Source organism: Corvus cornix, chromosome 2 (genome assembly GCF_000738735.6).
Source record: "Corvus cornix cornix isolate S_Up_H32 chromosome 2, ASM73873v5, whole genome shotgun sequence".
Lineage (NCBI taxonomy): Eukaryota > Metazoa > Chordata > Aves > Passeriformes > Corvidae > Corvus > Corvus cornix.
Genome location: NC_046333.1, coordinates 73,811,931 through 73,828,640, shown reverse-complemented (window position 1 = coordinate 73,828,640; position 16,710 = coordinate 73,811,931). Strand labels below are relative to the sequence as shown.

The following is a 16,710-nucleotide window of genomic DNA, read 5'->3' as shown; positions in this document are numbered from 1 at the left end:
TTACCCCCTCCAGAATTGCTCCCATAATGTAATCAAGGGAATAAATAAACAGCATAATGAAAAATATCTCATGAAATACATTTTCCTCACCCTCCCACCTTTTCATGCACAATAAATGATTGCCTGATAATAGATAATGATAGGTCTGCAGATTGCCACTGGTCTAATCTTCTTTTCCCAGGCTTAAAGCTGCAAGGTCTAGAAATACCAGCCAATGAAGTTGTAACAAGATAGGACTATTCTATGCATTACAATTTCCTATTGTGCCAAGTTCCTGAGCCAGCCAGATCTTCAAGCCAGACCTTCTTAGGCCTTTTCGCATAAGGAGCTTGTCAAGAACAAGAGACTTTTAAGCTCAGAAAAGCCATTGTTTATTAAAAAGAAAATTATATTTTAACTGGCAGCTGGAAGTTACCACTGCAGACAAAAGAGGACTCCATTCTCTGTGCCCACTATGTCTTTAAAACAGGTGGTTTTGCTTCAAGCCTTGTTTTTTTATTAGCTTGTCAACATTCTCAATCCCAGTGAACTCCACAGGGGAGGCCTCCATTGCGCAGACCCCCGACCTCCATTCCTGTTTTCTGGTCCCACCCCCCTGGTGCTCTGAGCACACTCAGGACATCCCCTTGGAAGCTGTGACTAAGCCAAGAGCAAGCATGGAGATGAACTGTAAACTAGACTCCACACCTTTACTGCTAGGTTGGATGTTGGGTGAGCATAACTTTTTCCACACCTGGGAGAAGCATGGAGGGAGAGAGGGAAAAGGGAAAAGAATTGGAGAAATATTGCTGGTTTGCCTATGTTGAATTGTCTTGCATTGACTTTGGCTTTAAAAGTAGGTTAGTAATTTTTTAGATGCCTGCATTTTTGCTATGGATGAAGTTTTCAGTTAGTGTTGCTAAATTTTCAAAAATTATGTCGTGAACTCCCCTTTTTCCATTAAATATCTATAAAGGCACATATTTGTTTTGTTCTTTTAAAATTGAAAATCATTGCATACTAGATGTTCTGTCACAAAAGAGGAGAGGGAAGGAGGGACAAGGAAATGGAAAAAAAAAAGGGAAAGGAGAAAGGGAAAAAATTACGATAAAAGGTTTGAGGACTTCCTCATTTCTTATGTTTCTGGCTTTATTTTTTGGTTCAGGTTTTTTTTGGTTTGTTTGTTTAATTTTTTCCCCCAAAACCAGTTTAGCTGATTTAGCAGTTGAACTTGGAAAACTCACACAGAATCCTTGAGAACAGGACAGAGGGGGCCCTAAAGTGGTATACAGCCTCCATCCTCCAGGTAGGATCAGTGTCAACTTTCTGGCATGTGTTTTTTTTTAGTTTGGCATGAAAACCTCCAGTATCAATATAATCCTGTCTCTCTGAGCATTCTTTACCTAGTACTTAACTGTATTGACTGTATTTACCATCAAATTTTTTTTCCTGCTGATGACTGTAAATCAACCTTATGAAAATATGAACCCAACTTCTTGTCCTGAACATGACAAGAACTTCAGATTGTTTTTTTAGCAATCTTTTATGTAGTTGAAGACACAGAAGCTGACAGATCTCATGACAGCTGCTCGATCTGTACCAAACAATGCCAACTCACCCTTGTTATTCATGTCTTTGAAGCTTCTGATCATTCCAGTTGTTTTCAAAAATAAATCTTTTTTTATGTGAAATATGATGTTCAAATTTGACAGCAAAATTCTAGCTTAGGCCCATTATTGCAATGTAACATTCAAGATACTTCATGTTTAAACTGTTTATACTTGGGTTATGCGTGATGTGATTAGATCTCATCACTATTTTTGAAACTTCAGTTGAAAATATATTTAGGTTGTCAGAAATCACTGCTCTCCTTCCTCCAAAAAAAAAAGAGTCCCTTGTGTTTGGCAGATGTAACAGTTGTCTTTCATCATTTTCTTCCCTGGCCCTCCAGCCTCCTTTTTAAAATAGCAAAATTTATGGAAGACTTTGCTTTTTTTTATTTTTTGACAAAAGTATATTTTACTTCCACCAATTTTTCAATAAGGCTTATGTTGGAAGCCTTCAGAATACAAATTATTTTTAAACAAGTAAAATTAAGGCTCCTTATTGGTCTTTGCAATTAAGTTATTAATGTACCTAAGACAGAGTCTTGTTGTGGTCTTTTTTAACACTTTTTTTTCTGTTTGCCCATTTCAATTTTAGCTTTATTTCGGTGATTCATCTGCTTAGGGATATGGCTGCTTGAAGCTAGATCAAATGTTTATTGAAAAAATGTGCTAACTGAAGAATGCAGTGTAAGTGGAGATGGTTTATTAATTTATGAATCAAAGAGGTTTTCTCTTTTGTATTTTTTAAAATATTGGTCAGACTCTTTTTCTTATTCCTTTGGTACTTACTGTCTTTATTTTTCTTTCCATTTTTGCTTTGATACATCATTATTTCCTCGTATTTATTTAAATACAAGGAAAGCTAGAGGTCTGAGAAAGGAAAGACAAATGGAGACCCTACTAATTTTTCTTCTTTTATTTAATCTTAATATATTGGTTATACTTTCGGAACAGAAATTCTAATGAAAATATATTATTAGATCCTCTTCAAAGAAGAATTTGATTTATAAGATGGCTTTGGGATACTGTGCACACTTGAAATTCTGAAAGGATAGTGCACCTCCCATCCTTATAGGTCACTCTTAAACTGACTCTGTAGAGGGGAAATAGCAAATGCTGTAAAGAAATCTTATGGAAAAATTACATAAATTGATTAAGGTCACAAGTAAAAAAGTAAGTTCTCTGTCATACTCCAAACACAAGATTAAGATAAAAATTCAACACACAAAGAAAATAGTATCAGGTAGTTATTAAAAATTACTGTGGAAGAGAACATTATGCTTCAGGATGGAGCAACTAAGGTTACTGCCGATTTGGGCACTGCGGTGTTGCCAAGAGCCAGCTTGTTTGGGTCACCTCTGGGGGCCATAAGCTTCTTCCTTCCAAACTGCTCAGAGCAGAGACTGAGTACGGCCAAGGCCTCAGCAACATGTTGAGAGGACATGAATGAATGAGTGTAGGACTAATGAAGGAAGGGCTTTTTAATATACTGCTTTGCATATGAAGAGGGAGCCTACTCTGGACTGGTAGGTGTACCAAAGACAGACAGCAAAGTAATGTGAAATAATATTTTCAGCCATTAGTACTTTTACCGTGTATATTTACAAGAAAATACTATCCAATTCCATTAAATAATAAGAAAAAACTCCAAAACCGTTCAGTACAAAGCGGCAATTGATTGAAATTTTATATAAATAACCTAGTCTGGTGAGGTTGACAATTGTTACATTAAGTTCTTCTGGTTTTGTCTGTCTTTTTTCTTATAAGATGCACTGCTACAGCACACAACCTTCCTTGTGGAGGTCTGAATATTTATAAACGCAGATTACAAGAAATAAATGGTTGCATATGTTGTACTCTGCCCTTCCAAAAACCAAACCAAACCAAACACTCTCCCCCCAAAAAAACTAGCTTCTTATTATTTTTCTTTTCACTTTATATTTCTTGTTAAGACACACAAGCAAATGTCATGAAACAAATTTCTTGCTTAACTGGTGGTAGAAAAGAGATATTTCTTCAGTTTGCATCCAATTGAAATGCCCCTTATGACATGCAGAACCTAGTTCATTTATTTTTATGGAAGTTATTAAACAGGAGGTTATTCATTAACAGCTAATTTTGAACAGTGACATTTATTTTGTGTTTGATTTTGTATTTCCCCCCTTATGAGAAAGAAAAGTTGCAGGTGGTGTGAAAAAAAGTTTTTATTCTTGTTTGTTCTTTCTTTTTAAAATTCTGGGGTACGGCAGGTGTTCGGTTGTAAAGTTTTGTATGTCTGACATATATGGCATGGTACTTCACACATTATCTGCCCATCAAGATTAGCAGACTTTGATTAGCAAAATGCCTGTTTGATATAGGGAGAGGAGAGCTTCCATGTAAAAAATGTAATTGAGTGACTTAAAGGAGGAAAAATATCATCTCTTGAAATCACTTCAATATACTGCTACAAAACATAAAGGACCATGTTTTCCAAAATGGCTGATGATTTTGATCAGGTCTATTTCTTCTTGTCTAGGGAAATTTCATAAGGACTGGAGTTAATGGTATTTGGCATTTTGCACAAGTGATGTCCATTCAATGGGTATCAGGTAAGTCATTTAAAAATGGAGACACATAAAATCAATATTATCTTCGGAAAAGAAAACTAATTTTCCCTCAAGGGCTACATGGTTAGAGCCTTCAGTGCAATTAATGAATGTTGTCCTCATCAACATTTTAATACTTCCTGAATTGCTAGTCCTTTTTTTTTAGGTTATTATCTCTTTGGATTGTTTGTTAGGAAGTGAGTACATTTTGTACACTTTTCTCATAGACAGTCAGTGTTTTAATTTTCATATCTCAGGCTCTGCAAGGGACTTAAAGTCAGTATCAGCTAAGGGGCTGGATCTATGGCCCCTCCCTAATGAAAGAAAAGGAGATCCCAGATATGACATACAGTGAGGTGTTTATTTTCCCAACAGCTTATTTCACACAAAAAAACCCCAAAAAACCACAACAGTTTTTTTTCTTCCTTTAAAAAGAAATTTATATCATAAATTTAACTCTTAATATATATTATAATCCACTTTTCCCATTAATTCTTAGTAGGCAGAATCAGGTTTTACAGTTCCTCTCACTACATCTTCTGAAAATTCCTCACATTAGTGATCTGATTGAGATATTCAACAGCCTCACTAAGCGACAGGCATTTTGAAAGAATATGGCCATTTTTATTTTCGAGAATTTATTTTTTCTTCTTGGCTAATTTTTTAAACAGGACTCTATTACTGCTTACCTTACATATGTCTGACTGAATATTTCACTTGTAAGCTCTCCAGAACAATGTTTATCTCCCTATGCATTTTATAAATGACATGTAGCAAGATGGATCTGCTGGTTGGTCTAAGAATTTCCTGAATATAATTTAGAAGGATAAGAAATTGAAGGATACCATAAGCAGTTTCTGCATTTTTACAAGCATGAGTAGTAGGACCTAAAAAATTTAGAGACTCCCTATGCACTTATCTTTTACATTCACCTGTATTTGAGACAGATGAATCCTCTGAGTTGGCAGCAGGAAAGAAAGATATGAGGTGGACATACTGTAAGTTGTCTGAATTTACCTTGACTCCCATCACATTCACAAAGCAATTGTTCTGCATATATCACCCATCCTTGAAGGGTGGCTGCCAACAATCCAGCTATAAAAATTACTATTTAAGATGATAGCACCTCAGATATGAGGGAGAAACTCCACTCCAGAGACCCTTGAAACTTAGTAGAGCCTGAGCACAAAGAATCTTCTCATAGGGGCCAGACTGCCAGACAAGATTTGGACGGTCCAGTGGTCAAAGCAAGTGTCCAGTTGCCCTGATGCTGATCTGAACTGGATTGGGGTCTTAGCAGTGAGAATGAGAGGTGTGGGGATGTCACAGAATATCTCTCCATCCTGTGTACCCATCCTTCTTAGTAAACAAATTTTATCTCATTATGTCATACCGAATGATTCTTCCCCACTGCCAATAGCAGAATGCACTCATAACAAAATAAAATATCTATAAATTAACATTAGTAACAAAACACAATCAATGACCACACAGATAAAAATTTTATGAGAATTGAAATAGGGTGTGAAAATGAAGATTTTAATATTATGACTATTATCCCCTCGAAGTTTATTTTCTGATAAAGTTTCTTAATTCAGTTTATTTAAATTTTAATACTACATTTGTTATTCTACCCCAGTAGCCCTTCTGCATGTGCGTATCAATATTAAAGAGGGGATAGATAGGAACGCTTGCTATGAGCTAGTCCCCATGGGTTGGAATAAAAGAGCTCTTACTTCACACATACCAGTTTGCTAATTACCATCCCTTTGAGGAGGAGAATAATAAACCTGCGATTTAAGCCTTTCTCAGAACAATGTTGTTCAATGAAGTTGTTGGGGTGTTTTTTCTTTCTTTAAAAAAAATTCCTTCTTTGACTTCTTGTTGTAGCATCTCCCTCTTGGTGCTGTATGTCACATGTACTTAGGATAATTTGAACTAACTCAAAATGAATTTATCACAGTTTTATACCACTGAGGACAGAACTGTGATCATTTCATCATGTTATAAAATTAAAAAACAACATGGAGTTCATCAGTTCAATGCAACTCCTCTTTGGAACACAGGATAATATTCGGGGTGATTTACATCTGTTTAGAGAATCTCTGTTTAGTGATGCTGACCTCTCTCAGGGGTCTTTCTGTAATATTTTGCAGTGAAGTGTAAAAAATATCAATATGTAATTGTAAAATGTTATAAGAAGTGAAACATCTCAGATCCAACTGCTCTACAGCCAATTGAGTTTTCTTCCTGGACTTAAGTCCATGGTAATAAGGTCCAATAGCTTTTAGTTAGTTTGGAATAAGTAAGATGCAAATTTACCTTACTCTGGTAAGTTTGCATCTGTTGCAACAAAGCATGTAAGCATTCCATGAGTGAAACAGGGATGGTGGTGATGGTCTTGATGTAAGCTTAATTTATCTGAGTCTTAAAGTGGTTTGAAGTCTTTCATCTATATTCAATGGGACTGAAACTGGAAGCAGCTCTTATGTTCAATATTTATTTCTCCTCTATGACAGATTTCTATTTAAAAAAAAAAAATTAGTCTATTTCTGTGAGTCTAGGTAGAAATTACAGCTATGGAGTTTGAATTATTGTGTACCTTTTTCTTTGTTTTCTTGGCAAGCCTACTCAATATTAAATAATACTTGTAAACAAGTTGTTTTTAGAAATATCTCTATGTGATTAATTCACTCTTTATTGAAGACCTTTTTGCCTACAATAAACCTTCCTATTTTACACACTGATAAACAGATTTAGCAATAGGATTATTTGCCTTCGTCTTACTTCTCCTACTTCAAGTCAGAATTTATGTCACAGAAAACAACTGTACAGGTGCTGGTATGAACAAGGTCAGAATCAAGTTCATAGTTACCAGGGTTGACTTCTTTGACATTTGTTCCTTAATAGAGAGAGATGATTTTTGTGTTTTCCAATGATCATGTCTGCCATGACCAGAGATATTAACTGATGTTCAAAAATATCTTGGAACTTTTATATACAAATGTCCAAATCAGTTTAGTAGCTAGGCACCTGAAAATGAGACAGCTACCTGACAATAAGAGCTAGTGACAACATGGTGGATGAATGACAGAAACTGGAAAGGGCATTTATTCATTTAAGCCGTTAAGATCAACATTTCCTTAATTGTAAGTCATTCTGGGTGTATTCTAGATCTCTGATTTTCTAGATCTTGATAAAAATTACTAGACCATAAATCAGATCTGTGGATGGTGAGACACCAAAGGGCTAAACATCTAGAAATCTCTGAGTTGCATGTTATCAGAGAAGGTAGAACTGAAGACAACTGGAATTCAGAGGTGCCATTGTCGACAACATCTGATGTAGATAGATCTCAAAGAATGCAAGGCCCTTCAAGTCATTAAGTAAAATTTTCGGTTTATTTCATAAATGACAAAACTCAGATTTTTTTTCCCTCAAATACTACGCCCCTATTTGGAATCATGGATAGACAGCAATTTTATTGTCAATAGAATTGTATATTTCACTTGAGGAAGTACACAGCCCAGTATACTGGTGAATGCCACAAGGTAGACGAATGAAATCATAACTTTTCTATCCTCTTATCTAATATTTATGTTTAACTGTTCAAAAAGTGATAAAACTTGCATGGGCATATGTAATAAGAAATTAGAACATTTTAGTCTGAACAGTTTCCTTCTTTTTTTCACTGAACTGCTTCATTTCCCGCACAGCTTTGAACAATCATGGAATCTCAGGTGGTCTGTGGTGTGCTTTGACTTAATGAGAAATTGGGACCACTGCCGCACAGAAAGCAAAACAACTGTGTAGAAGGTGTGAAAATAGCAAGGGTGTTAGATGCATCACCTTTAAAGAATCCTTGAAACACAAGGCTTACCTTGCCCACGTATTGAGTGTCTGGACCTGTGTACTCCTCCAGCAAGAAAAATTGATTCCACATCCAACCACGCTTGGTGCGGTGCAGTGTTTTTCCATCATTCTCTGACAATCCTGTTATCCTTTCACTGTGCGAGTGCTTGTTAGTCCTTTTCTGGGATGGCGTCATATGAATCACATAAAACACAGAGCTCCAAAGCAAAACTGTCAGAAAGGAGTGAATCCTCATAATTTCCACAGATGCTGTTAGCCTCCACTCCTCTAATAATTCACCAGAAAAAAAATTTTCAAATGTTGTATTCCTCTTGTAAAAACCTAAGGGACAGAGGAAAGTGTTTGTGTAAGTTGAAATAACTTTCTTCCCTAAGGAAACAGGAACACAGTCTAGTGATCACAACAATAACCCATGGGAATGACAAATAACCATGAAAATTACTCAGAGAGTTTTGAGTCAAGTTCTTTAACATCTTTTTTCATCTTATATTAGTTCACTCACACCGTATATAGACATTAAGTTAAAACACAAGATAGTAAAATACTTTATCTGAAAGCTTTAGCTACCAGCAGCATCCTGACAAAAGGAAACAGCCCAAATAGGAAACCTTCCAACCTAATCCCTTCCAGCTCAGCCTGGTGCTATCCTTCCTTAGCATCTGTTCAGAATTGTCTGCAATTCTGAATTTTCTGTTACCTTGTGATTAATACATCTCATTGTTCCCCTTTGCTAGCCCCAAATTGTCCAGAGGATCTTCTTTTATTTCTGCAGAAAGGAAGTCATAAAATGGAATTTGTAAAATATTATTGATGCCTTCCACAGATTCTTGAAACAAGAACAAAAAGTACTTGTTAGACAACTGTGGGTTCATAGGAATCCTGCTGAGGTTAACAAAATTCTGCATTTGGAAAATAATTCTCCATTTGGAAAGTATTTCATATTTCCCTGGATCATGGCTGAATGAATGGTAATTTTCATGATATAGAACCTTATTGTAATTAGTATTTTTCTGAAAATTACTCCGATGTTTTCTGTGGAGATTTGTAAGCAATATTTAATCAAACCAAATCAATCTCATACTGTTTATCTGGCAGTATAAATGAAGTGCCTGATGTCCCAGTCTTTTCTATAAATTTTTTCATGTTAAGTCTGTTTTTGCTTTAGGATATCTTTTGCTGAGCTGTCATTGTATATCACAGAAATCATAGGAAAATAATTCAGCAGCAGAAGTATATTTTCTTTGAGAATCCTGGTCCGTTAACAGTGATAGTAGCATGAGGCCATAACATTCAGAAATTTTGAAATTAAAAAACCCATGGAAAATTATCCCCCTTTCTTCTGCAACCCATCATTACCAACAGCTATTTTCACTCTGTTGTTTATTTGTTTGGGGTTTTTATAGGAGAGGGGAAGGGAGTCTTTTCTGTACAAAAAGTTCATTTTGGAAATAAGATGCTTTTTGTGAAAATTATTTGTCAGTTGAGAACCAAAACTGTTTAATGGAAAACATTCAGTGAATTGTGCTCTAAAGGCCTTAATGATTAAATTACTGGAATTGTGCCCTTGTGTGAAATTGTCTTAAAATGATGATATTCTGTATGGACTCAGGGTCTTAACTAGCAATTGTGAAGGAGGATCAAAGTCTTAGCATTTTAGTAACTTCAAACAGAGTTTTAGCTGAGCAAGAAGTGAAGGCTTGGAATATTTATCACTTTCTAAGATCATGTTCAAAAACAAGAAGAAAACCTAATAGGTGTCATATTTATGCAGAAGATCATGTATATAGCGCAGGAAAACTTGTTTTCTTTTGTTTTCTATTTTAAGTGAAGAGTCAAAGCACAAGTAAATTAACTCAATTTGCATAAAATCATGAATGTACATAGATCTTAGCAGAAATTCATGAATGTGTTTTCTTTGAATTCTGGTTTTCTCTGTTGTAATGCTCAGTATGTTCCTGTTGCACGCAGAGGGGCAAAGTGCAACTCTCTTGTGGTTAATTTAATACCAGTAAATTTTGACATTAACTGGAAAACATGTTTCGTACATGATGATCGTGCCTTGTGATTGAAATTTACTTGATACAGATCAAAAGAGAAAAAAAACCCCAACAGTCAGCCAATCTTCTATCCATGTTTAAGTTTGATGAGTCAAATTCCCTGTATAAAATTAGACTGAAGTAGATTTTAATCACTGAATGATTTTAATCACTATTTATTAATGTAGAGCATAAGACATCATTGTTTGTGCTTCAAATCCATCCCACTGCATCACCTGAGGTGGATTGAAGGGCCTCTTCATTCTTTGTAAATTAGATCCTGCTTAAGGTATTGCAGAATGAAAGCAGGCAGCAACAGGAACCTTTGGAAATACTGTATTCAGAAGTCAGACAATCAACTTTGTCCAGTGACTCTTATCAAGTCTCTTATCTCTTCTGGAGATATTCTTGCTTGACGTGTCCTCAAATAGTTCTCTTTCACAGCTGCATTTGAACTGTAGTTCAAGAATTCCTCTTCTGCACATTCTGAAGGATAACATTCAAATGTTCTTATAAATCAAATATTGGATTTGATTACTTTTGGTTTGATATGAACTATGTGTTGTTATGTATCTATTCTCATAAATATTGTGTTTTTATATATTTAAGGTTGTGACTGATTTATTTCTCTAATTTCTTGGACCATGCCATCTTTTCTCCATTAAAACATAACAAACCATAAAGGGAAAAAAACCTCCTGAAAATGACATGCAAATTTGGCAAAATTTTAATACATAGTGAATCTATAAACTATTAAAAATGCTAAAAATATATTTTCCAAAACTTCTAAGCCTTGAAAGACTGCTGTGAAAAAGTAGTTATACAAAACTACCAAACAGTTTAAATTTTCTCTCAAAAATGTCCTTATTTCAAAACTTAGACAAACCTGACAGTGAGATGATTTAGTCTGCTTTGATTTTACTCTTTTTTTTTTTAAAGAGAGAAGGATGGGTGACATCAATATATTTTCATTTGGCATTTTAGAGATGTATGATTGCATGTTCAGTTTGGTGATAATTTAAAATGTAAACAAAATTTCAAGTGCTTCACTTTTGTTATTTCAAAACTGCACATTTTTAATTTCCTGAAATTGCCTTCATTCCTTTCTGTCCAAACACTATTTGCCATACTCATTTAAATGCAGGAGATGTTTATACTACTCTTTTGTTTGTACTCAGAGAAATACTTCAAGGTGGTCATTGGCTTATGCATCTTGTCTCATTGTCAACTGTTCAAGCAGGTCAGGAGTTGCTCTTGGTAGACTCAGAAGGTGGAGTTTAATACTGAAACAAAGGATTGTGGTATAGTCTGGAAAAGTAAGACAAACTTTTCCAATTCAAAGGAACCCAGTGCTTCGTGCACACATGTTCTCAACCTGCTAGAAGAAATTATCTCTGTGCAAACAGCAATTTTTCACAGAGGTTTTTTTCTCGAAGGATTCTAGGTTCCCACATTTCGTCCCAGCCAGGGCAGAAGTTGAACTGAGATTGCTTTACACGTTTGGTTTTCTGTGTAGCGCTGCCCTCTACTGATTTCCTTGATAATTAGCAGGACGTTACTACGGAGGGGAAAGGTGGAATCCTTAATGTCAAGAAGAATGAGGAAAAAAAAAAAACAAAGAATGAAGTTATAGCCCATTTTTTTCTTGCTTTTTCATTTTTAAAATAATTGGACCTTTCAGGTGTAAAAAGAGACTTATTAGTCTGGGTCAGTGTGTCTTCTGAACATTGTGATAAACATCTAACTTGATTTCTTCTAAGAGGAGCAAAGATTTTTCATCTGAAAACAAAGAGAACAATTTCTTTTTCCAAGCAACCAATCAATATTCTATATGCAATCTCTCCTCGCTTCATTTCTGCTCCCATCATTTAATCAGTAAAATGTCAACTTCTTGTTCTTGTCAAACTACAGAAAATGGTTTTCTTTCTAGTTATCTTGGAAAACGTCTCTTAAGATTGGGCATTCATGTGTTAAATATTTTAATGCCAAATATTTTCGAGAAACTGATTTTCTTCCCCATTTTGCAAATCAGTGAATCTGAGTGGAGGTAATAAGTATTTTTTCATTTGTGTGGTTTGAGAGATATGTAGTGGTAGCCTAGAACCATTTCAGTCTCTCCTTGCAGTAAGGACTTTGATATCAGAATCCTAAAACAGTTCCAGGTAAATGAATTATCTCTGTATGAAAAACATTATTCTCCTGAGCACAGTAACAACTGTAAAAAATTTATCTCTCAAAGTCCTTTTGAATGCAAAATATTCTATTTAGATTCTTCAGGTGTAGTGTGAAATAAGCCTTGCTGGGATCAATAGCAAGGATTTGTTACTGATGATGCCAATTTAAATGTTTCTATAGCAATCACCATGGCAATGTTTTTAATTAGTGCAGCACAGTCACCCATAAGCATGACATGAAGAAAAGCTAACCTTCGGCAACTTGATAATGTATCCCACATTAGTTTGTTTCGTTTGTTAACAGTGAAGCAAAATTTGTGTTCTAAAAGAATCGGATCAGGTGCTAAAGTAGCTAAAAATAGCAGAGTTAACTGCAGCAGCAGTGCTCTGTATTGCACTCCAATCTCTAAATAAGAAAGATGTAACTAATCTTCAGGATGATCTAAACAATCTGTAAAACTAAGTACGTATTTTAACAGGATAAAGAAAATATAAATCTTGTGTAGCCTGCATGCATGGAAGCAGTCTCATTGGCTTTGTCAGCCTTTTTTTTTTTGGAAAACAAAACATCTGAATGCATCTTTAATCTACCTAGACTGAGCACTAAGAATGGTGAAGCTGTAGCAACAAAAGGCTGTGCTATAAACAGCACACTGCCACCAGTAGTACCAAGATTTAGGAAGAGGCTGGATCTGTGCCATTGCAGTCTCACTTTTATTACTTCCCCAACTAATTAAAGATATCCCAGGTATGCATACACATGCTTCCCTCTGACTGCAGCACTCAAATATTCTCTGAGTGCAGTCATAGTGCAGACATGAATATAGACTCTGGATGTAAGACTTTCTAAAAACAGCATTCTTTTTTAGCATTCTTCTGCCTGAAAGTTGGGGTTCTTTTCTTCCCTCTCCTATCCATGGATAAAGATGGGGTTGGGAATAAGGATGAAAAGATTAAAAGGAAACAACCAATGTGCATACGGACTAAACTTGAGGTAATCAAGAAAGGTGTTTTCATTTATTTCTAGGAGAGCCAAAGTAGCTTTTGAGGGATTCCCAAAGCTTAAGGGACACGTTTTTTTGACTGACGAGCACCCATTCTTTGAGTACAAACTCAGATCCTCTTCAGGCACAGAAACATGGGCCACACTAATAAAGTAACATTTTCCCACTCAGCAGCTCCCACTGCAAACCTTTCAGAACAGATTTTCAGAGCTGCTTTTTGCCTGTTGGGTTGCTGATCTGTTCAGCAATACATGCAGTAAAGATAAGCTCGTTTGAAAATTTTGCCAGAAAACAGCTGAAGGCAATTCTTAATTTCTGGGACACCAGTGCAGGTTCCCTTAGCTACATGTCTCCAGGAGTCATACTAATAAAAATAAATTTATAGGGAATTTGAAATAATAGCAATTTCTATTGGAATGTCTGTTGAGTTAATGTCTTTAGGCAAATGAATCTATGGTTTGTAGACGTATTAGAAGAAACATTTCTCTTGCTGTGACAAGAGAGAGTTAGCATTTATTTTAGAGTTTTTCCAGACTCTTGGGTATCTACATTGGAGATACAGGTCCAAATTCACCTCATCATGGCCTCAGTCACCCTCTCTACAGCACTCACAGTGAGTAACTCCAATCCTCTGGGTGGATCTGGCAGGAGAAAGTGTTGATTCATATTTGGACAATCCCCACTGGCAGAATTGTGCAGAGACATAGCTGTGGTTTAAAGCAACTCTCCTTGGGCAGTGAAAGTACCATCAGCCCTTCTCTGGAGCAGATATCTTCTGAGGAGCAGATGAAACTGTTTCTGGACTGCTTGTCCTCCAACCACCCTTCCATCAGCCAGTGAACGAAGGCTGCAGCACTCCCAACCCACCATGTAAAGTATCTCTCAATTCTTAGCAATGGTATTAAATGAAGCTAAAAGAGGCTTTTAAAATATCTGCTTCTGAGGCAGCAGGTCACTAGATTACAAATGTGAAATGTGCATTTTCTCACTAAAAAAAAAAAAAAAGGACTTTTTTCTTCAATAATGAACATTTTTAGAGGATCTCCTTTTTATCAACGTGAGGAGAGCAAGGAAATATAGCACTTGTAAACCCTTAAAGCAAGGACTTTTGAAGATATTCCTTTGATCTTTAGTATTGATTTTTCTCCACAGGGAACACATTTCAGTCTTATCATATAATGAAGGTGCATTATAAATTTTTATGCCACACCTTATTTACAAATGCAACACATTCATCACATTCATGGTTTTAAAGAACAGCCTTTAGAAACATGAGGAAAAAATAAGTGCTATCATCAAAGAAAAATTCTTCTCTTTTCCTCCCCTTTAAGATTGTTTCACGTTTTGTCACTCATAACCAGATTGTCTGTACTTTGACACTGATACCCTGCAGGAATCAAAATTGAGGGATTTATTTTTGTTGGGTTTTGGGGGGTTGAGGTTTTCTTGTTTGCTTGTGTGTTCCGGGTTTTTTCATAAGCAGTACAGCCTTCTATCTGCCAGATACAAACCCAAAACATATCGGGAGGCATAGGCCCCTATTTTCCAGACATATTGATTCTCATTATTGTCTCTGCATGAAGCAGATGAGATTCACCTATGTCAGCATTGTTAATACGGGACCTACCAGTTCTCCTGATAACTGGGACTACATGTTTTCAGTAAATTTATTTTTCTTGCTGTTTCATTATGCTTCAGTCTACTCTGGTCACACAGCCAACTCCTAATGAAGCATTCTGAGTTTCCACATCTGGTGCCTCCTATCTCTGCATATCTCCTGAGCATGACATGTACCACAATGAGAGCTTGCTAAACTTCCTGAGTCTACAGCTTGTATAATGGCCCAAGAGGTTGTTACAAGCAGAATTTCTCAGAATAAAGACATCTTCAAGCTAGTATCTCAAAGTCTTTTTAAAAACTTTAATCTCTGCCATACTTTTTTTTTTTGCTCATGTACATCTGAGTCATAAGAAATCTTGTTCCTATAGAGAAGGACTTAATTACTGCCTGCAAGGGATTATACATTCACTTCTCTGGACTGGAAAAACTGAGTTGCTGACCAATTAAAGGTGGTTAGCAAATTCAGAATGTAATTCTAGCCCATTGTTGCTGCTTCCTTCCTCAGGGAATTGAGCAGCTGCTGAATGCTGTCATTTATTAGAGCTCAACCTCCTTTATGTCCTTCTGCTGTCTCCGATGCGATCACAAAATCTAGGAAAGTCTTATTCTCAGAGCTGAGCAGTACGCTTGAAAGCCTAGGAATTTGTGCACAGAAATAACGCATAACCTTAACATAAATTTTTGGTATTAATTTATCTCAGGTTGTCTGAAAGGAGTCTGGTGCAACTGAGATTTCATCCTATATTTCCATAATAAACACTTTAAAATACCTACAAATGGTAATTCTCTTATTTGCAACAATAAAATAGATCTCAGAAATATAAATTATGATAACTTTCCTTTTTCTTATTTTTAGGTCTGATACTCTTTTTAAAACTTAAAAGCAGTCCCCCAACAAAGAACCAAAAACTTGTTCACTCACATGTCATTTTAATGAAAGATAAACACGAAACATGAATAAATTCAAAATAAGTACAATAAAGTAGTGCTTATTAGTAGTAACCTGATAAAACAAAATCAGGATGTCTTCAACAAGCAGTCACTCATGATAGTGCCTAAGTGTGGAGAAGCATATAATAGTTTTTCTTCTGTATGTTTTCTCAGTCTGCAAATATTAGGTAGTAGTCCCCCATAGATTCTCTTTGCCATGACTTTCTCAAAGTTTTCTTTGAAAGCATGTAAGTGTCTCAGAGAAACAATATTCTGCAAGGACATTCATATTTTAACAATCTTGTGAAAAGAACAAACCCTTTTTGTTTGTTTTTGAACATTGTAAGTGACATCTTCATTAGACAACGAGTACAGCCATTGGAAGCCATGGTAAATAGTTATTCCCTCTCCACTCTTCTTGCCACTGATGAATGTATGGACTTAAATCAATTTCTCATTCAGCTGTCTTTTTTCCAAGATGGAAAGATCTGGGACTGCCTGCTTAATCATTTCTTGTATGGAAGCTGTGCCAGGTTTTTGATTGCAACTGTAGCCCCCTTCTGAATCTCTTCTATTTTTTTTTTTTTTTTTGGTGTATCTCTTGAGATTGGCAATCATAATTTGTTGCTTCATGCATATAGAAACAGCAGCTTACTCGCTCTCTCTACTTAATTTCATCATGATATATGGCATAGTTTGGTTTTTTATTGACAGCACAGCCCTGGGCTAAAGTTTTCCTGTATTATCTTTTGTTACATTATGGTGTAATTCCCCAGTGGCAAGTAGTAAGAATTTATTATTTTAAATTTTTAGTCTGGGTTTTACCATGTGTGTGGCTTCACATAATTTCATTACCATTTCATCATGTATCATTTGTGTGTCCACTCACTGTATTGCAT

The 16,710-nt window shown here is 35.7% G+C and overlaps 1 protein-coding gene across 3 annotated transcripts in view; it reads right to left on the bottom strand.

The window, feature by feature from the left end:
• The window catches only part of CDH9 (cadherin 9), a 98,061-nt gene that overhangs the window by 60,595 nt on the left and 20,756 nt on the right, over window positions 1-16,710 (bottom strand). For 2 of the 3 annotated variants that reach the window (XM_020584679.2, XM_010400170.4), the window contains one exon: window positions 8,055-8,368. In XM_020584679.2, the coding sequence (XP_020440268.1) occupies window positions 8,055-8,282 (228 nt within the window). In that variant the 5' untranslated portion in view covers window positions 8,283-8,368. Of the gene's footprint in view, window positions 1-8,054; window positions 8,369-16,710 lie in introns of those variants that run through there. The other variant, XM_039548973.1, reaches the window with a different exon arrangement.